Source organism: Oncorhynchus mykiss, chromosome 18 (genome assembly GCF_057628025.1).
Source record: "Oncorhynchus mykiss isolate SJ-2025 chromosome 18, ASM5762802v1, whole genome shotgun sequence".
NCBI classification, from domain to species: domain Eukaryota; kingdom Metazoa; phylum Chordata; class Actinopteri; order Salmoniformes; family Salmonidae; genus Oncorhynchus; species Oncorhynchus mykiss.
The window spans coordinates 50659403-50678689 of NC_143039.1; the positions used below are offsets into that span (position 1 = coordinate 50659403).

The 19287-nt window shown below is 44.0% G+C and overlaps 1 protein-coding gene across 1 annotated transcript; it reads right to left on the reverse strand.

Moving 5' to 3' along the window:
- Positions 1 to 8922: 8922 nt before the first annotated feature.
- LOC110496824 (immunoglobulin lambda-like polypeptide 5) lies at positions 8923 to 13200 on the reverse strand. Its single transcript, XM_090206660.1, has 4 exons — positions 13004 to 13200; positions 12820 to 12826; positions 10933 to 11080; positions 8923 to 9524 (listed from the first exon to the last, which is right to left on the reverse strand). Exons 1-4 carry the CDS (start codon positions 13198 to 13200, stop codon positions 9202 to 9204), a joined length of 675 nt encoding a protein of 224 aa, XP_090062786.1. The 3' UTR covers positions 8923 to 9201.
- Positions 13201 to 19287: the final 6087 nt, after the last annotated feature.

A 19287-nucleotide genomic window follows, 5' to 3' on the forward strand; every position in this document is an offset into this window, starting at 1 on the left:
TTGCCCTCAGAAGTGTCAATTAGTCAGGCCATGGACTACAAGTTGTTGAAAGTGTTCCACAGTGTGCCTGGGATTTTTTTAAAGTCACACTACATTATTCTCCAGACAATTGAATGAAAATGTGTGAGAGCCATTTTATATGGATCTGGGAGAAGTTTAACTTAAAGTAAAACACCCACTCTGCACATCACACAAACTGCCATTATGCATTGTGGTAAAAAGAGGACGACAGAGCACCATTACTGTCCCTCATGCAAAAAAATGGAAACCATTTGCAATCAGGCTAAGGGTCCATTTATTTTCATAGATTCAATAATTGTATAATTTAGAAAATTAATTTGAATACTGCACAACTCCTGAATTATTTTAATTTTATTATAAAATGTAAATTAATAGAAGTGTTGAATTTAATACATAAAAATACATTTGACCCCAACCCTGATAGGTCCTAAACATTGAATCAATATTTGAATATGAAAACAAAACAAGTAAGGCTTTTATGTTTTTGTATTCACAACTAAAGTCAGTTATGAGATACATTTATCTCCTAATGTTAACACACGTCCTAACTGTGAGTCGTAAAGTGTGTTTTTGTCTCTTTCTGTGTGTTTCTATCTCCTATTGGAGGTTGTGTTCATGGCTGGGGCTCCTCTGATCTGGTCAGTATGAGTAAGGGAGACTTCCAGTAGAATCCTGCTGGATTGCAACTCTAGTTTGGAACACTCTTCTCTCTGGAGCTTCATTCACAAACACACTGGGACACGGAGGATACTGAGCTGTAGAGGATGCTTCTCTTTTGAAGAAGATGCTGAACAAGTAGTAAAGATTGGGATAAGTCTTCTGTTATGTTCAGGACCAAGATGGAGCCGACAGAGATGGTCGCCTCGCTTCAGATCCTTAGAAAACTATGCAGTTATTATTATTTTTTTTAAATATCTGATTTCTTACATTGTTAGCCCAGAAAATCTCAAGTGTTATTACATACATCTGGGAAGAACTATTGGATATAAAAGCGACGTCAATTTACCATCAATACGACCAGGAAGACTTTCCCGAAGCGGATCCTTTGTTCGGACCTCCACCCTGGACATGCGATCATATCCCAGCGGCCGACCGAAAAAACGCGGTCGCGGCAGGAGAGGAAGACGGAACGGCCTACTGGTCAGACTCTGAAGGCGAGCACACCATTCACCGCTTCCGAGCATATTACAATGTCCAATCTCTAGACAACAAGGTGGATGAAATTAGGGCACGAGTTGCCTTCCAGAGAGACATCAGAGATACCCTAGACCCACTCCAATTTGCCTACCGCCTCAATAGGTCCACTGACGATGCAAATACCATCACACTGCACACTGCCCTATCCCATCTGGACGAGAGGAATACCTATGTAAGAATGCTGTTCATTAACTACAGCTCTGCATTTAACACCATACTACCCTCCAAACTCATTAAGCTCTAGACCCTGGGTCTCGACCTCGCCCTGTGCAACTGGGCCTGGACTTTCCCGTGGAAGGGTAGGAAACAACATCTCTACCCCGCTGATCCTCAACACTGGGGCCCCACAAGGGTGCGTTCTCAGCCCTCTCCTGTACTCCCTGTTCACCCATGACTGCGTGGCCATGCACGCCTCCAACTCTATCATCAAGTTTGCAGATGACACTACAACACTGGGGCCTGATTACCAACAACAATGAGACTGCCTACAGGGAGGGGGTGAGGGCCCTTGGAGTGTGGTGAGGGCCCTTGGAGTGTGTGTGTGTGTGTGTGTGTGTGTGGGGTGGGGGGTAGGGATAAAACACACACAGACAGACAGACAGCTCATCAGGAGGAATCTGACCAGAGGTAGTAAACCCACACCTTTCACTTACTATCAATCTATGACATGAGATCAAGAGAAGAGAAATGTTTTATTTTTTTGTTGTTGTTACAATGTGTGGTGTGTCTATGATTTTAGTATTCTCCGATTTGATATACAGTAAGCATACTTCTGGAAACTGGTGACAAATTTTATCTGTGTGTGTGTGTGTGCGTGCAAATGCACGCATTTGCGTAAAAGACATTTGCATAGCTGTCCTGCCTCATTGCTCCACATACTTTTAAAACCCCAGTGTTGATCAGTGACAGTTCACTCCTTTCAGAGCCACTGACACGCAGCACAATGATGATGTCACTGATTCTACTGCTGGGGACACTGGGGCTCCTTGTTCAGGGTGAGATACACTTTGACTAACTTTGATTCATAATGTGTTTGGCTTCAGAGTTACACTTCATTCGTTATTTTAACCTGACAGGCTATGCTTGATAGGCTATTCTTTACGATATGTTTGTTGTTGTGATAACCTTACTAATCAACCTTTCTTCACTTTTGTTGATTTTTCAGAATCATCAGCAGATATAATTCTGACTCAGTCTCCTAAATCTCAGTCTGTTAGTCCAGGAGAGGTTGTCTCTATCAGCTGTACAGCCAGTTCAAGTACTAGTGATTATCTCCACTGGTACCTGCAGAAACCTGGAGAAGCTCCTAAACTCCTGGTTTATTCTGGTACAACCCGTCAGTCTGGGATTCCAGGTCGTTTCAGTGGGAGTGGATCTGGTAGTTCTTATACTCATTACACTCTGACCATCAGTGGAGTCCAGGCTGAAGATGCAGGAGATTACTACTGTCAGCAGGGTCAGAGCTTTCCATTCACACAGTGTTAGAGCGTCGTACAAAAACCTCCCTCAGCTAAAGAGGAACTGTTCTGACTCAACAGCTACAGAGTCTCCCGTATTCTAAAAGTCATCTAAACACCAATTCATCACAATATGACACTACAATAATGTAATTGGTTAGACGTGTCTACGGACTATGATAATGTACATATCTCTCAATATATTCTGCAAAAATGTTAAATCTTTGTTTAACACACTGGGACCACTAAGGATACAGAGCTGTAGAAAATGCTTTATTTTGAACGACAGATTTTTTTTCACACTTTGATTTATCTTGATATTGTAAGAAGCACTCATTTCATTACGCAATAGCATGAATGTTGATCCTGTCCGAACCCAACTATGCCCTACTCAACTTCTTTACCCCTCCAACCTTGAAGGAGTGAATACAGTCATATCGATTCCATTCAAGAAGCACCTCTTTAAAAAGATTATTATACATGTCACAAATGTAGTCTACATACTGTATTCAAAGCCATAAAAAATTCCCCGATTTGAACGTTATGCAAAGTCCAGTGTAAAATCTGCTTCCCCAGCCCATGTTCAGTTCTTTAGTCAGACACACAGCTGCCCCAGTCCCAGAGGATTTGAGGTTGAGTGAATGTGAACTCTGGTTGGGTGGAAACTCAGATTTACATGGGCAGGGTGACCACAACAGTCCCAGAATACAGCAGTTGTCATGTATTGTCATGTTGTGTCTTGTTTCTGTCCTTTCCCTTCACCCTGTCTCCCTCTGCTGGTCGTTATTAGGTTACCTTTTCTCCCCCTCTTTCCCCCAGCTGTTCCTTGTCTCCTCCTAACTACCTCGTCACCCCTTTTCCCACCTGTTCCCTTTTTTCCTCTGATTAGTCCTCTATATCTCTCTCTGTTTCTGCTCCTGTCTTTGTCGGATTCTTGTTTGTGTTATTCATGCCTGAACCAGACTATCGTCATGTTTGCTGCAACCTTGTCCTGTCCTGTCGGAATCTGCCGGTCCATCTGAGCCTACGTATGTTTTGTTATTAAAGAAGCTCTGTTTACGTTAATTCGCTTTTGGGTCCTCATTCACGCACTGTAACAGAAGAATCCGACCAAGAATGGACCCAGCGACTTCGGATCCTCTCCACTCAGCCGTCGAGATCCAGGGAGCGATGCTAGGCAGACACGAGCAGGAATTGTCTGCTGCTCGACATGCCGTTGAGACCCTGGCCACCCAAGTCTCCAACCTCACAGAACAGGTTCACCATCTCCGCCTCGATCCACCGGCCACTTCCAGGGCTTTCGAATCTCCGGAGCCCAGAATCAATAACCCGCCGTGTTACTCTGGGGAGCCCACTGAATGCCGCTCGTTCCTCACCCAGTGTGATATTGTGTTTTCTCTCCAGCCCAACACTTACTCCAGGAGCACTGCTCGTATCGCCTACGTCATATCTCTCCTTACTGGACGGGCTCGTGAGTGGGGCACGGCAATCTGGGAGGCAAGGGCTGAGTGTACTAACCAGTATCAGGACTTTAAGGAGGAGATGATACGGGTTTTTGATCGATCTGTTTTTGGGGAGGAGGCTTCCAGGGCCCTGTCTTCCCTATGTCAAGGTAATCGGAAGGGAGCTCGCGTTCTCCGTTGCCCCCCTCTCCGCATCACTATCATCTTCCTCTGCCGGCTCGGGTGCTGAGCCTATGCAGCTGGGAGGTATCCGCATCTCGACTAAAGAGAGGGAACGGAGAATCACCAACCGCCTCTGTCTCTATTGCGGTTCCGCTGGTCATTTTGTCACTTCATGTCCAGTAAAAGCCAGAGCTCATCAGTAAGCGGAGGGCTACTGGTGAGCGTTACTACTCCTGTCTCTCCTTCAAGATCCTGCACTACCTTGTCGGTCCATCTACGCTGGACCGGTTCGTCAGCTTCCTGCAGTGCCTTAATAGACTCTGGGGCGGAGGGCTGTTTTATGGACGAGACCTGGGCTCGGGAACATGACATTCCTCTCAGACAGTTAAGGGAGCCCACGGCCTTGTTCGCCTTGGATGGTAGTCCTCTCCCCAGGATTCAGCGTGAGACGCTACCTTTAACCCTCACTGTCTCTGGTAATCATAGCGAAACCATTTCTTTTTTAATTTTTCGTTCACCTTTTACACCTGTTGTTTTGGGCCATCCCTGGCTAGTTTGTCATAATCCTTCTATTAATTGGTCTAGTAATTCTATCCTCTCCTGGAACGTCTCTTGTCATGTGAAATGTTTAATGTCTGCTATCCCTCCTGTTTCCTCTGTCTCTTCTTCACAGGAGGAGCCTGGTGATTTGACAGGGGTGCCGGAGGAATATCACGATCTGCGCACGGTGTTCAGTCGGTCCAGGGCCACCTCTCTTCCTCCACACCGGTCGTATGATTGTAGTATTGATCTCCTTCCGGGAACCACTCCCCCCCGGGGTAGACTATACTCTCTGTCGGCTCCCGAACGTAAGGCTCTCGAAGATTATTTGTCTGTAGCTCTTGCCGCCGGTACCATAGTCCCCTCCTCCTATCCCGCCGGAGCGGGGTTTTTTTTTGTCAAGAAGAAGGACGGGTCCCTGCGCCCCTGCATAGATTATCGAGGGCTGAATGACATAACAGTGAAGAATCGTTATCCGCTTCCTCTTATGTCTTCAGCCTTCGAGATCCTGCAGGGAGCCAGGTTTTTCACTAAGTTGGACCTTCGTAACGCTTACCATCTCGTGCGCATCAGGGAGGGGGACGAGTGGAAGACGGCGTTTAACACTCCGTTAGGGCACTTTGAATACCGGGTTCTTCCTTTCGGCCTCGCTAACGCTCCAGCTGTCTTTCAGGCATTAGTCAATGATGTCCTGAGAGACATGCTGAACATCTTTGTTTTCGTTTACCTTGACGATATCCTGATTTTTTCACCGTCACTCCAGATTCATGTTCAGCACGTTCGACGTGTCCTCCAGCGCCTTTTAGAGAATTGTCTTTTTGTGAAGGCTGAGAAGTGCACTTTTCATGCCTCCTCCGTCACATTTCTCGGTTCTGTTATTTCCGCTGAAGGCATTAAGATGGATCCCGCTAAGGTCCAGGCTGTCATTGATTGGCCCGTCCCTAAGTCACGCGTCGAGCTGCAGCGCTTTCTCGGCTTCGCGAACTTCTATCGTCGTTTCATCCGTAATTTCGGTCAGGTGGCAGCTCCTCTCACAGCCCTTACTTCTGTCAAGACGTGCTTTAAGTGGTCCGTTTCCGCCCAGGGAGCTTTTGATCTCCTCAAGAATCGTTTTACATCCGCTCCTATCCTTGTTACACCTGACGTCTCTAGACAGTTCGTGGTCGAGGTTGACGCGTCAGAGGTGGGCGTGGGAGCCATTCTTTCTCAGCGCTCCCTCTCTGACGACAAGGTCCACCCTTGCGCGTATTTTTCTCATCGCCTGTCGCCGTCGGAACGTAACTATGATGTGGGAAACCGCGAACTGCTCGCCATCCGCTTAGCCCTAGGCGAATGGCGACAGTGGTTGGAGGGGGCGACCGTTCCTTTTGTCGTTTGGACTGACCATAGGAACCTTGAGTACATCCGTTCTGCCAAACGACTTAATGCGCGTCAGGCGCGCTGGGCGCTGTTTTTCGCTCGTTTCGAGTTCGTGATTTCTTATCGTCCGGGCTCTAAGAACACCAAGCCTGATGCTTTATCTCGTCTCTTCAGTTCTTCAGTAGCCTCCACTGACCCCGAGGGGATTCTCCCTGAGGGGCGTGTTGTCGGGTTGACTGTCTGGGGAATTGAGAGGCAGGTAAAGCAAGCACTCACTCAAACTCCGTCGCCGCGCGCTTGTCCCAGGAACCTTCTTTTCGTTCCCGTTCCTACTCGTCTGGCCGTTCTTCAGTGGGCTCACTCTGCCAAGTTAGCCGGCCACCCTGGCGTTCGGGGTACGCTTGCTTCCATTCGCCAGCGTTTTTGGTGGCCCACCCGGGAGCATGACACACGTCGCTTCGTGGCTGCTTGTTCGGTCTGCGCGCAGACTAAGTCCGGTAACTCCCCTCCTGCCGGCCGTCTCAGGCCGCTTCCCATTCCCTCTCACATCGCCTTAGATTTTGTCACCGGACTGCCTTCGTCAGCGGGGAAGACTGTTATTCTTACGGTTGTCGACAGGTTCTCTAAGGCGGCTCATTTTATTCCCCTTGCTAAGCTTCCTTCTGCTAAAGAGACGGCACAAATCATCATCGAGAATGTTTTCAGAATTCATGGCCTTCCGTCAGACGTCGTTTCGGACAGAGGTCCGCAATTCACGTCTCAATTTTGGAGGGAGTTTTGCCGTTTGATTGGGGCTTCCGTCAGTCTCTCTTCCGGCTTTCACCCCCAGTCTAACGGTCAAGCAGAACGGGCCAATCAGACTATTGGTCGCATCTTACGCAGTCTTTCTTTTCGCAACCCTGCGTCTTGGTCAGAACAGCTCCCCTGGGCAGAATACGCCCACAACTCGCTTCCTTCGTCTGCGACCGGGCTATCTCCTTTTCAGAGTTGCCTCGGGTACCAGCCTCCGCTGTTCTCATCTCAGTTCGCCGAGTCCAGCGTCCCCTCCGCTCAGGCTTTTGTCCAACGTTGCGAGCGCACCTGGAAGAGGGTCAGGTCTGCACTTTGCCGTTATAGGGCGCAGACTGTGAGGGCTGCTAATAAGCGTAGAACTAAGAGTCCTAGATATTGTCGCGGTCAGAGAGTTTGGCTCTCCACTCAGAACCTTCCCCTTAAGACCGCTTCTCGCAAGTTGACCCCGCGGTTCATTGGTCCGTTCCGTATTTCCCAGATCATTAATCCTGTCGCAGTTCGACTTCTTCTTCCGCGATATCTTCGTCGCGTCCACCCGGTCTTCCATGTCTCCTGTGTCAAGCCCGTTCTTCGCGCCCCCGCTCGTCTTCCCCCCCCCCCCCATCCTTGTCGAGGGCGCACCCATCTACAGGGTCCGTAGGATTTTGGACATGCGTCCTCGGGGCCGTGGTCATCAGTACCTAGTAGATTGGGAGGGGTACGGTCCTGAGGAGAGGAGTTGGGTTCCCTCTCGGGACGTGCTGGACCGTGCGCTGATCGATGATTTCCTCCGTTGCCGCCAGGTTTCCTCCTCGAGTGCGCCAGGAGGCGCTCGGTGAGTGGGGGGGTACTGTCATGTATTGTCATGTTGTGTCTTGTTTCTGTCCTTTCCCTTCACCCTGTCTCCCTCTGCTGGTCGTTATTAGGTTACCTTTTCTCCCCCTCTTTCCCCCAGCTGTTCCTTGTCTCCTCCTAACTACCTCGTCACCCCTTTTCCCACCTGTTCCCTTTTTTCCTCTGATTAGTCCTCTATATCTCTCTCTGTTTCTGCTCCTGTCTTTGTCGGATTCTTGTTTGTGTTATTCATGCCTGAACCAGACTATCGTCATGTTTGCTGCAACCTTGTCCTGTCCTGTCGGAATCTGCCGGTCCATCTGAGCCTACGTATGTTTTGTTATTAAAGAAGCTCTGTTTACGTTAATTCGCTTTTGGGTCCTCATTCACGCACTGTAACAGCAGTACCATGGCCAGATGTTCACCTGTTCCCAGAGAGTTCCACTGAGCTTGGAGCTCATGGCTTCATAATTGGTAACATCCATAGTCATATATTTAGAGAGTTAGGCCAACTTTTAGAGTTTGTAATGTTGTTCTAGTTCTAGACATTCAGTTACACAGCACCGTTGTAATGTTAATGGGGATCTACTATGCCTGCCACAGAATGTTGAAGTGTCATGTAAATACATCATAATGCAGAAACCTATATATCCTCTCTAATACATGGTTCTGGTAAAATCATAAAGACTGGGGAGTCTAGAGAACATGGTTTCAGTATTAGTAACATCATAAAGACTGGGGAGTCTAGAGAACATGACTTCAGTATTAGTAACATCATAAAGACTGGGGAGTCTAGAGAACATGGCTTCAGTATTAGTGACATCATAAAGACTGGGGAGTCTAGAGAACATGACTTCAGTATTAGTGACATCATAAAGACTGGGGAGTCTAGAAAACATGGTTTCAGTATTAGTATCACTGTAGATATCATTTTGACTGGTATTATATTTGGCCCAATCAGCCAAACACTCATTGAGAGAGGTTCATTGAATAACATGTATTAGTAAAATTACTTTCCAGGGCAGAGAGCTCATCATTCTTTATGAAAATGCAATAAATCAAAAGTATCTCAATGTCTAATGGTAAAACTCATTAAATAATGATATCCAGGCAAACAGTTTAAAATATAGCACGTCTTTATTATCTCAACATGTCAGAAACAACAGGATTACAGTAATAAGGTTCAGAACACATGTGATATGAAAGCCAAGCAGATCTATATGACATCAGAATCAGACATGTATTCTGTTCTTTGTTCCACTATGATAAAAGCTCCAGCTGGAGGAAGGATTCCCACACAGGATCCAGCCCAGCATTAGATCAGTGTGCTGGTATTGCTGGAACAGTAAGAAGGAGAGGTGCAGAGTAAAAACAGTGGAGTCAGAGGGGGGAGCTCATTAATCAGAACACTGGTCTCTCCTCAGTGTCTCAGAGAGAGGAGACTGGGAGCCCTGGGTGGCCTCACAGGTCACAGAGCCCACCTTCTTCCACTGGTCGACAGGGAGGGTCAGGGTGCTGCTCCAGCTGTAGTGGCCGTCCTTCTCCAGGACCCCGGGGCTCCCGGTCACCTCCCAGGTGTTGCTGCTGCTGCCGTCCACCTTCCAGCTCAGCTTCCAGTCTGAGGGGAAGCCCTTGTTGGCCAGGCACATGAGAGTGGCCTTCCCCTGCTGCAGCTCCACACTGGAGGTGGGCAGGACTGTCAGGGTGGGACGAACATCACCTAAAAGACAGGTGGGAAGTTATGGAGAGGGGAACTATCAATCAATCATCAGACTGATATGACAATAATGATGCAGCAGTTTTACATCTTAGCTGTAAATTACGTTTTTTTTCCATCAGTAGGTTTCTGTTCCTCATACAGACAGTCAGTTCATCAGTCTTCCCTTTGAGTAGCTACTGAAGCATATTATAACTACATGAGATGACTGAAAATACAATCAACTATCTTCAAAATTGTACTATTTAAAATGTGAAATATTCCTCCCTTACTGTAATGGAATAAACTCATAGGAATCAAACTGCATTTCATTATTAATTATTATTATTCTTCTTTTAAAGAACATTTCACAGAATGTATGAACAATTCTTAAATTACGAATTCAATTACAATTGGTTGATAATATGCCTGTGCTGAAGAAATCAATTCCAGTTGACTGTAAACATCTAACAATGAAATACATTTAATTTAAAAGACACACTAAAACATTTACGTTTTAAATTTTCGAAAAGAAAATGGATAAAGTGTAATTTACAAGATATTGTATCAAATTGAAAATAAACCTATATTCATATGAACAGCAGAAAAGCTGGACTTCACAAGATAGCAAGTCTTTTCAATAGATAGCAAATAAAACAACAAATGGGATCAAATAAGATACAAAATAGCAAATAGCAAATAGATAGCAAATCTAAGCATTACCTTGAAGCTGAATGCTGAAGGAGTGAATTAAGTTGAATATAACCATCTTAAAACAATTATATACATTTAAAATACACATTTAAATAAAATGAATAGTGATATTATTTACGAGACTAGGTCTGTTAACCAAAAATAATAGGTTAATATTTGAGGTTTAACCAAAATATATTTTCACACAAATGGGGACTCTTATGAAGAGAATAACTCTTTAACCAAAAACATAACTATGCATAGCATTTATTTCCATTTTAATCTTAGTTTCCTCTCTCACAAGATCATCAGTGCATCTATATGCAAGGTCAGAACATTTTCTATATTAGAGGTAGGTAAACTTACTTCCAAACTCCAGTCTAGTGCCTCCACCAAAAGTGTACCACAGTGATACAATGTCATTCAGCGGCCGTACAAAAACCTCTGACACTATAGAGACACTGCTTTTGCTCTTTCTAAAGCTACATTCATCTAAACCACTGATTTCAACAGTATCTCTGTTCCAAATGAATACACACTGTATAACCTTGTTTGAATTATTACATCTTGAATAGGCATTTTGATTTACCTAAATTAACTTTAAGGAAAATAAATGCAAAACAAATTCTCAAAAAATAAATATACATTTCTACTTTCTATTTAAGGGAGTTGTAATATTGTTAAGAAAATGAATTGGGATTTTGATATCAGAGGTCAAGATCAAGAACTGAATACTTACTGCCAACACTCAGTTTGGTCCCTCCACCGAAAGTACACCACAGTGATAGATTCTGATTCTGAAAACCTCCAGACAGACACAGAGAGGGAATGATAACAGAGACATGGAACTGATGCCCCCTACTGGTACACTCTGGAACTCCAGTAGACTGGACACATTCACTTTCCCCATTGAACTTTCAACATTTTGAAAATGGCTGGTGGACTATGTTGATGTGCAGTGCCTTCAGAAAGTATTCACACCCTTTGACTTTTTCCACATTTTGTTGTCTAACAGCCTGAATTGAATGGGGACTTTTTAAGATAGTTACAGAGTGTGATGGCTGTGATAGGAGAAAACTGAGCATGGATCAACAACATGATACGGTAGTTACTCCTCAATACTAACCTACATGACAGAGTGAAAAGAAGGAAGCCTGTGCAGAATACAAATATTCCAAAACATTCATCCTGTTTGGAATAAGGCACTAAAGTAAAACTGCTAAAATGTGGCAGAGAAATTAACTTTATGTCCTGAAAACAAAGTGTTATGTTTGGGACAAATCCAATAAAACACATTACTGAGTACCACTCTTCATATTTTCAAGCATAGTGGAGGCTCCATATTATGGGTATGCTTGTCATCGACAAGGACTCTGGAGTTTTTTGGAGGGATAAATTAAATGGAATGGAGCTAAGCACAGGCACAATCTTAGAGGAAAAGTTGGTTCAGTCTGCTTTCCACCAGAAACTGGGAGACTAGCTTAGAACAAATAGATGAGTCTAGAATCTATATTGACTGCGAATAGTATTGACAGACCCATCCATCCACGTTGTATAGTCAGTCATCTGTGGATCTGATCAAGTTCACAAAGACTCAGTGAGACTTTATAAGGACTGTGAGTTATGGTTGGAAAGAATGTTTGAGATGTTGACAGTTACTGTAAAAGGTTGAGGTTTCAACTGATAAAAGATAATACTTGGACAGTGAAACAACCTCAATCAAGAAACAAAGGAGAGAATAAATAGAGGGATAGAAGAAGGAAAGTCAATGAAGAGATGAAGGGAGAATGTCAGTAGGCTACATATGAGAACTCATAGTTGCGTCCCACTCTTTATGCAAATGACCAGATATTGTCAATAGCTTCCAAATTAAGATAACATAAGATAGCAGTCATGGTAGATTTATGCTAGAATCAGGTAGGAAATTAGAAGTGCAATCATCCCACTGGGCAGATGTCATTTCAATGTCTGTTCCACATGTGTTCAACATAATTTCATTGAAATGACGTGGAAACGTGGCGTAGTGGTCTAAGGCACTGCATCGCAGTGATTGAGGCGTCATTACAGACCTGGGGTTGATCCCAGGCTGTGTCACAGCTGGCCATGACCGGGAGACCCATGAAGCATGGCACAATTGGGCCAGCGTCTTCCGGGTTAGTTAAGAGTTTGGCCGGCCTGGATTTCCTTGTCCCATCAAGCTCTAGCGACTTCTTGTGGTGGAAAAAGCGCCTGCAAGCTGATCTCGGTTGCCAGCTGGACAGTGTTTCCTCCAACACATTGCTGTGGCTGGCTTCCGAGTTCAGTGAGCAGTGTGTCAAGAAGCAGTGCGGCTTTCCAGGATTGTGTTTCGGAGGACGCATGGCTCTCGACCTTCGCCTCTCCTGAGTCCATAGGACTCAGTTGCAAATGAGAACTTGTTCTCAACTAGCCTACCTGGTTAAATAAAGGTGAAATAAAAATTTAAAAAAATAAAAAATAAAAAAAAATAGGGGAGATGCTGTGATGAGACAAGACTGTAACTACCAATAGGGGAGAAAAGGGGGTAAATCTGCAACAACAAAAAACACACACACAGCTCATCAGGAGGAATCTGACCAGAGGCAGTTAACCCACACCTTTCACTTACTATCAATCTATGACATGAGATCAAGAGAAGAGAAAAACTTGTGAGGATTTCATGCACTCTGTTTACTAGTGTAGAGACTGTTTTAACAGTATAATTTTTTTTAGAAACAAATAATTAAATGTCTAAAGTCTACTGTCTTCCAGATATCTCGTAGATCTCTTATCTTTCATCGACCACGGAGCACCTGAACTCCTCCAGCACCTCCAGCATGGACCCCACCTCCCTGGATTCAGGTCGCCTGATTTCAAACATTGTCCTGGGGCTGTGTAATGTGCTGGGCCTCCCTGGTAACATAGCTGTTCTGGTGGTCAAACTGAGCAGCGTGGCACAATACCCCAACTTTACCCTGTGTCTCATGCTGAACCTGGCGTCCTCCGACATCTTGTACATGGCCACGATACATGTGTGGATCTATACTCTCCTGCCTGGCTGGATTCTGGTCCTCCTGCAAGCTGTCTGTATAGCCTGTACTTTCTATGTATTTATAGGGTAGCCTAGATTTGTTCCTTTGGTGATCTAACCCCCATTCAAGCTTGACCTCTATTGGTAAAATCCATCTTTCCCATGCATGAATAAATTGATTTCGTTTTAATTAATAAATAGATGTTTTATTTCTCTTACAGTATGCTACATAGAGGCTACTTCTGCTTTTGTTCAGAGGAGCTCCAACTTGTTCAATTACTTCATCACACTTGTTAAGTTGCCTTAAAATCTTGACAGGTATTTAACTATTGAGCACAATGGAAAAACACATTAGATCTCGGCAACAACATTTCTGCTTAAACAGATAAATAAAAGGATGCATTTTAAACCTTGCACCACTCTGATGCCCATCATGGGTTCACCTCTGTCCGTTTCATTCTAAGCCACAACAAGAAGTGAGACATCTTGTCAACACGGCCAAACAAAATGTTTCTGGACCAAATGAAAGTAGAACTTGTGATATGTCAGATGTAACACATTTGGTACACAGACAGACAGCGTTATCCTCACCCTAAGCACCATGTCTTTTGGTTCAAAATGAGAGAAAAGGCTGAATCATCAACATACATTGATGCTGTAAACCATGTATTCAACAGCATAGGCTACATTTCTATATGAAAGAGAAACCCTCAACACCTCTAATATGAGGTATGACTGCTATGACTGTCAGTCCTCCCTCCTATCTTTAGTCCCCAGTGTAGATGCAAGGATTGACACACCATGAGATTGACATGATACTGTAGTTTAAAACTAGAAACAGTTTTTTGGGGTTATGATAGGATGGTGAAAAGCATGATCTGACGCACACCCCAAAAATGTATATAAAAAAAGAAAGATGTACACTACATACAGTGGGGAGAACAAGTATTTGATACACTGCCAATTTTGCATTTTCTGTCATTTTTATCATAGGTACACTTCAACTGTGAGAGATGGAATCTAAAACAAAAATCCAGAAAATCACATTGTATCATTTTTAAGTAATTAATATCCATTTTATTGTATGACATAAGTATTTGATCACCTACCAACCAGTAAGAATTCCGGCTCTCACAGACCTGTTAGTTTTTCTTTAAGAAGCCCTCCTGTTCTCCACTCATTACCTGTATTAACTGCACCTGTTTGAACTCGTTACCTGTATTAAAGACACCTGTCCACACACTCAATCAAACAGACTCCAAACTCTCCACAATGGCCAAGACTAGAGAGCTGTGTAAGGACATCAGGGATGAAATTGTACACCTGCACAAGGCTGGGATGGGCTACAGGACAATAGGCAAGCAGCTTGGTGAGAAGGCAACAACTGTTGGTGCAATTATTAGAAAATGGTGACGGTCAACCCTCGGTCTGGGGTTCCATGTAAGATTTCACCTCGTGTGGCATCAATGATCATGAGGAAGGTGAGGGATCAGCCCAGAACTACACGGCAGGACCTGGTCAATGACCTGAAGAAAGCTGGGACCACAGTCTCAAAGAAAAGCAATAGTAACACACTACGCCGTCATGGATTAAAATCCTGCAGCGCACGCAAGGTCCCCCTGCTCAAGCCAGCGCATGTCCAGGTCCGTCTGAAGTTTGCCAATGACCATCTGGATGTTCCAGAGGAGGAATGGGAGAAGGTCATGTGGTTTGATGAGACAAAAATAGAGCTTTTTGGTCTAAACCCCACTCGCCGTGTTTGGAGAAAGAAGAAGGATGAGTACAACTCCAAGAACACCATCCCAACCGTGAAGCATGGAGGTGGAAACATCATTCTTTGGGGATGCTTTTCTGCAACGGGGACAGGACGACTGCACTGTATTGAGGGGAGGATGGATGGGGCCATGTATCGCGAGATCTTGGCCAACAACCTCCTTCCCTCAGTAAGAGCATTGAAGATGTGTCGTGGCTGGGTCTTCCAGCATGACAACGACGCAAAACACACAGCCAGGGCAACTAAGGAGTGGCTCCGTAAGAAGCATCTCAAGGTCCTGGAGTGGCCTAGCCAGTCTCTAGACCTGAACCCAATAGAAAATCTTTGGAGGGAGCTGAAGGTCCGTATTGCCCAGCGACAGCCCAGAAACCTGAAGGATCTGGAGAAGGTCTGTATGGAGGAGTGGGCCAAAATCCCTGCTGCAGTGTGTGCAAACCCGGTCAAGAACAACAGGAAATGTATGATCTCTATAATTGCAAACAAAGGTTTCTGTACCAAATATTAAGTTCTGCTTTTCTGATGTATCAAATACTTATGTCGTGCAATAAAATACAAATTAATTACTTAAAAATCATACAATGCGATTTTCTGGATTTTTGTTTTAGATTCCGTCTCTTACAGTTGACGTGTACCTATAATAAAAATGACAGACCTCTACATGCTTTGTAAGTAGGAAAACCTGCAAAATCAGAAGTGTATCAAATACTTGTTCTCCCCACTGTATGCTCCCAACAACTGAATGGGTATATAGAGTGTGTAACTTTAATTTTATAAGGATCTGGGGGAGCTTGAACTTAAAACACCCACTCCACACATCACACAAACTGCTATTATGCAGTCTGGTCAGAGGAGGGTGACAGAGCACCACTACTGTCCATCTTGAGAAGGTCTGAAACATACAGAGGCAGTAATTCTACTGCTAAACTTAATTAACCTTCTGAGACTGACAACCACTGTTGATGGACATAAACCACTGTGTACGTGGGCTCATTTATGATATAGTTCTTACATTGTGTGGTTTATGATTTCAGTATTCTCAAACGTAATATACAGTAGGCCTACCTTTGGAAACTGGTGACTTCATTTTTCTGCGTGGTGTATTTGCATGAAATATTGGAGTTTTGCATAGCTGTCCTGCCTCATTGGTCCACATACTTTTAAAACCCCAGTGTTGATCAGTGACTGTTCACTCCTTTCAGAGCCACTGACACGCAGCATAATGATGATGTCACTGATTCTACTGCTGGGAACACTGGGACTCCTTGTTCAGGGTGAGAGACACTTTGACTAACTTTGATTCATGTTTGGTTTAGCTTCAGAATTAAACTTTCTTTTGTGAATATTGAAGATATCAGCCAAACCCAGATGTGGTTTTATTAATATGTTTCATGATAGAACGTGGAAGATTATCAATGTCTATTTGTTGTGATTAATAATCAGCCTTTCTTCACTTTTGTTTTATTTTTCAGAATCATCAGCAGATATCATTCTGACTCAGTCTCCTAAATCTCAGTCTGTTAGTCCAGGAGAGACTGTCTCTATCAGCTGTACAGCCAGTTCAAATACTGGTAATAATCTCCAGTGGTACCTGCAGACACCTGGAGAAGCTCCTAAACTCCTGGTTTATCATGGTACAAACCGTCAGTCTGGGATTCCAGGTCGTTTCAGTGGGAGTGGATCTGTTAGTCCTTATACTCATTACACTCTGACCATCAGTGGAGTCCAGGCTGAAGATGCAGGAGATTACTACTGTCAGCAGGGTGGCAGCTATCCGTTCACACAGTGTTAGAGCGTCGTACAAAAACCTCCCTCAGCTAAAGAGGAACTGCTCTGACTCAACAACTGCAGAGCTACGGCGTCTCCCGTATTCTAAAGAATTCTAAAGACCAATTCTTTGAAATATGACACATACTGGTACATATCTCTCATCATATTCTCCATAAATGTTTAATCTTTGTAAACACACTGGGACCAATAAGGATACAGAGCTGCAGAAAATGCTTTTTTTTGAAGGACATTTTAAGCAAAGTTCAGAATTGGTTTACATTTAAGCTTCAATTTCTCTTCATATTGTAAGAAGAACTAATTTCAGTACACAACAGCACGAGTGTTGACCCCGTCTGAACCGAACTATTCATGCCCTACTCAACTTCTATACCCCTCCAACCTTGAAAGAGTGAATACAGTCATATCATTTGCATTCAAGAAATACTACTTTGACATTAATATGATACAGTACATCACATGGCTTCAGCATTAGTATCTCTGTAGATATCCTTTTGACTGGTACCAAACTTGGCCCAATAAGCTAAGCATTCATTCAGAGAGGTTCATTAACTGAAATGTACCAGTAGCATTATTTTTCACGATACCTGTGTGGATCTATACTCTCCTGGACGACTGGACTCTGCAAGCTAGCCACCATGCTGCTCTACCTCAGCCTGTATGCTAACATGCTATTTGTCACTCCAGGGGCTCTCCCCGCAGATCTGGAACCGGCTGGTGCGCAAGGGGGAGGTGGCACTGCTCCTGGCCCTGTGGGGGCTTGCATACGGCCTGACTGCCCCCGCTGTGACCACTCGCAAAGTGGGCGATGAGTGCCACCAAGACACGGGCTGGGGTTCATCATCCCGTTCTCTGTGCTGGTCACGTTCTACTGCTGCCTCCACGGGCTGGTGAACCAAGTTGACGCAGCAGATCACAAGTGTTGTGGTTGCATTCTTCATCCTCTGGATCCCTGTGATTCATCAGCATGGTGGACATCGCCGGAGTGGTGCTGTGTCTGTCTGAAGTCGGTCTCTGCAGATTTGACTAAAGGGATGTGGCGGGCATGCCAACCCATAACTCTAACCCTCACCCTACCCATGACCAAACCCCTTATCCCTAACCGTAACAAATTAATTTCTTAGGGTTAAGATCCGGCTAATGAAATCGATATGACAACAGCCAGCTAAAGTGCATGGCGCCAAATTCAAAACAACAAAAATCCCATAATTAAAATTCCTCAAACATATAAATATTTCACACCATTTTAAAGATACACTTCTTGTTAATCCCACCACAGTGTCCGATTTCAAATATGCTTTACAGCGAAAGCACCACAAACGATTATGTTAGGTCAGTGCCAAGTCACAGAAAAACACAGCCATTTTTCCAGCCAAAGAGAAGAGTCACAAAAATCAGAAATAGAGATAAAATGAATCACTAGCCTTTGATGATCTTCATCAGATGACACTCATAGGACTTCATGTTACACGATACATGTATGTTTTGTTCGATAAAGTTCATATTTACATAACAAAATCTCAGTATACATTGGCGCGTTATGTTCAGTAGTTCCAAAAACATCCGGTGATTTTGCAGAGAGCCACATGAATTTAAAGAAATACTCATAATAAACATTGATAAAAGATAAAAGTGTTATTCACAGAATTAAAGATAGACTTCTCCTTAATGCAACCGCTGTGTAAGATTTCAAAAAAACTTTACAAAAAAAGCACACCATGCAATAATCTGAGTACAGCGCTCAGAGACCAAACAAGCCAAAAAGATATCCGCCATATTGTGGAGTCAACAGATGTCAGAAATAGCATTATAAATATGAACTTACCTTTGATGATCTTCATCAGAATGCACTCTCAGGAATCCCAGTTCCACAATAAATGTTTGATTTGTTCGATAAAGTTAATCATTTATGTCCAATTTCCTCCTTGTTGTTAGCGCGTTCAGCCCAGTAATCCATCTTCATGAGGCGTGAGCACTAGGTCCAGACGAAATGTCAAAAAGTTCCGTTACAGTCCGTAGAAACATGTCAAACGATGTATAGAATCAATCTTTAGGATGTTTTTAACATAAATCTTCAATAATGTTCCAACCGGAGAATTCCTTTATCTTCAGAAATGCAATGGGACTCGAGCTACCACTCACGTGAACGAGCGTCACGAGTTTGTGGCACTCTGCCAGACCACTGACTCAAAGAGCCCTTATGAGGCCCTCCCTTACAGTAGAAGCCTCAAACAAGTTTCTAAAGACTGTTGACATCTAGTGGAAGCCTTATGAAGTGCAACATGACCAATATCCCACCTTATCTTCAATAGGGAATGAGTTGAAAAACGGCCAATCTCAGATTTCCCACTTCCGCGTCGATATTTTCTCAGGTTTTTGCCTGCCATATGAGTTTTGTTATACTCACAGACATCGTTCAAACAGTTTTAGAAACTTCAGAGTGTTTTCTATCCACATATACTAATAATATGCATATATTAGCAACTGGGACTGAGTAGCAGGCAGTT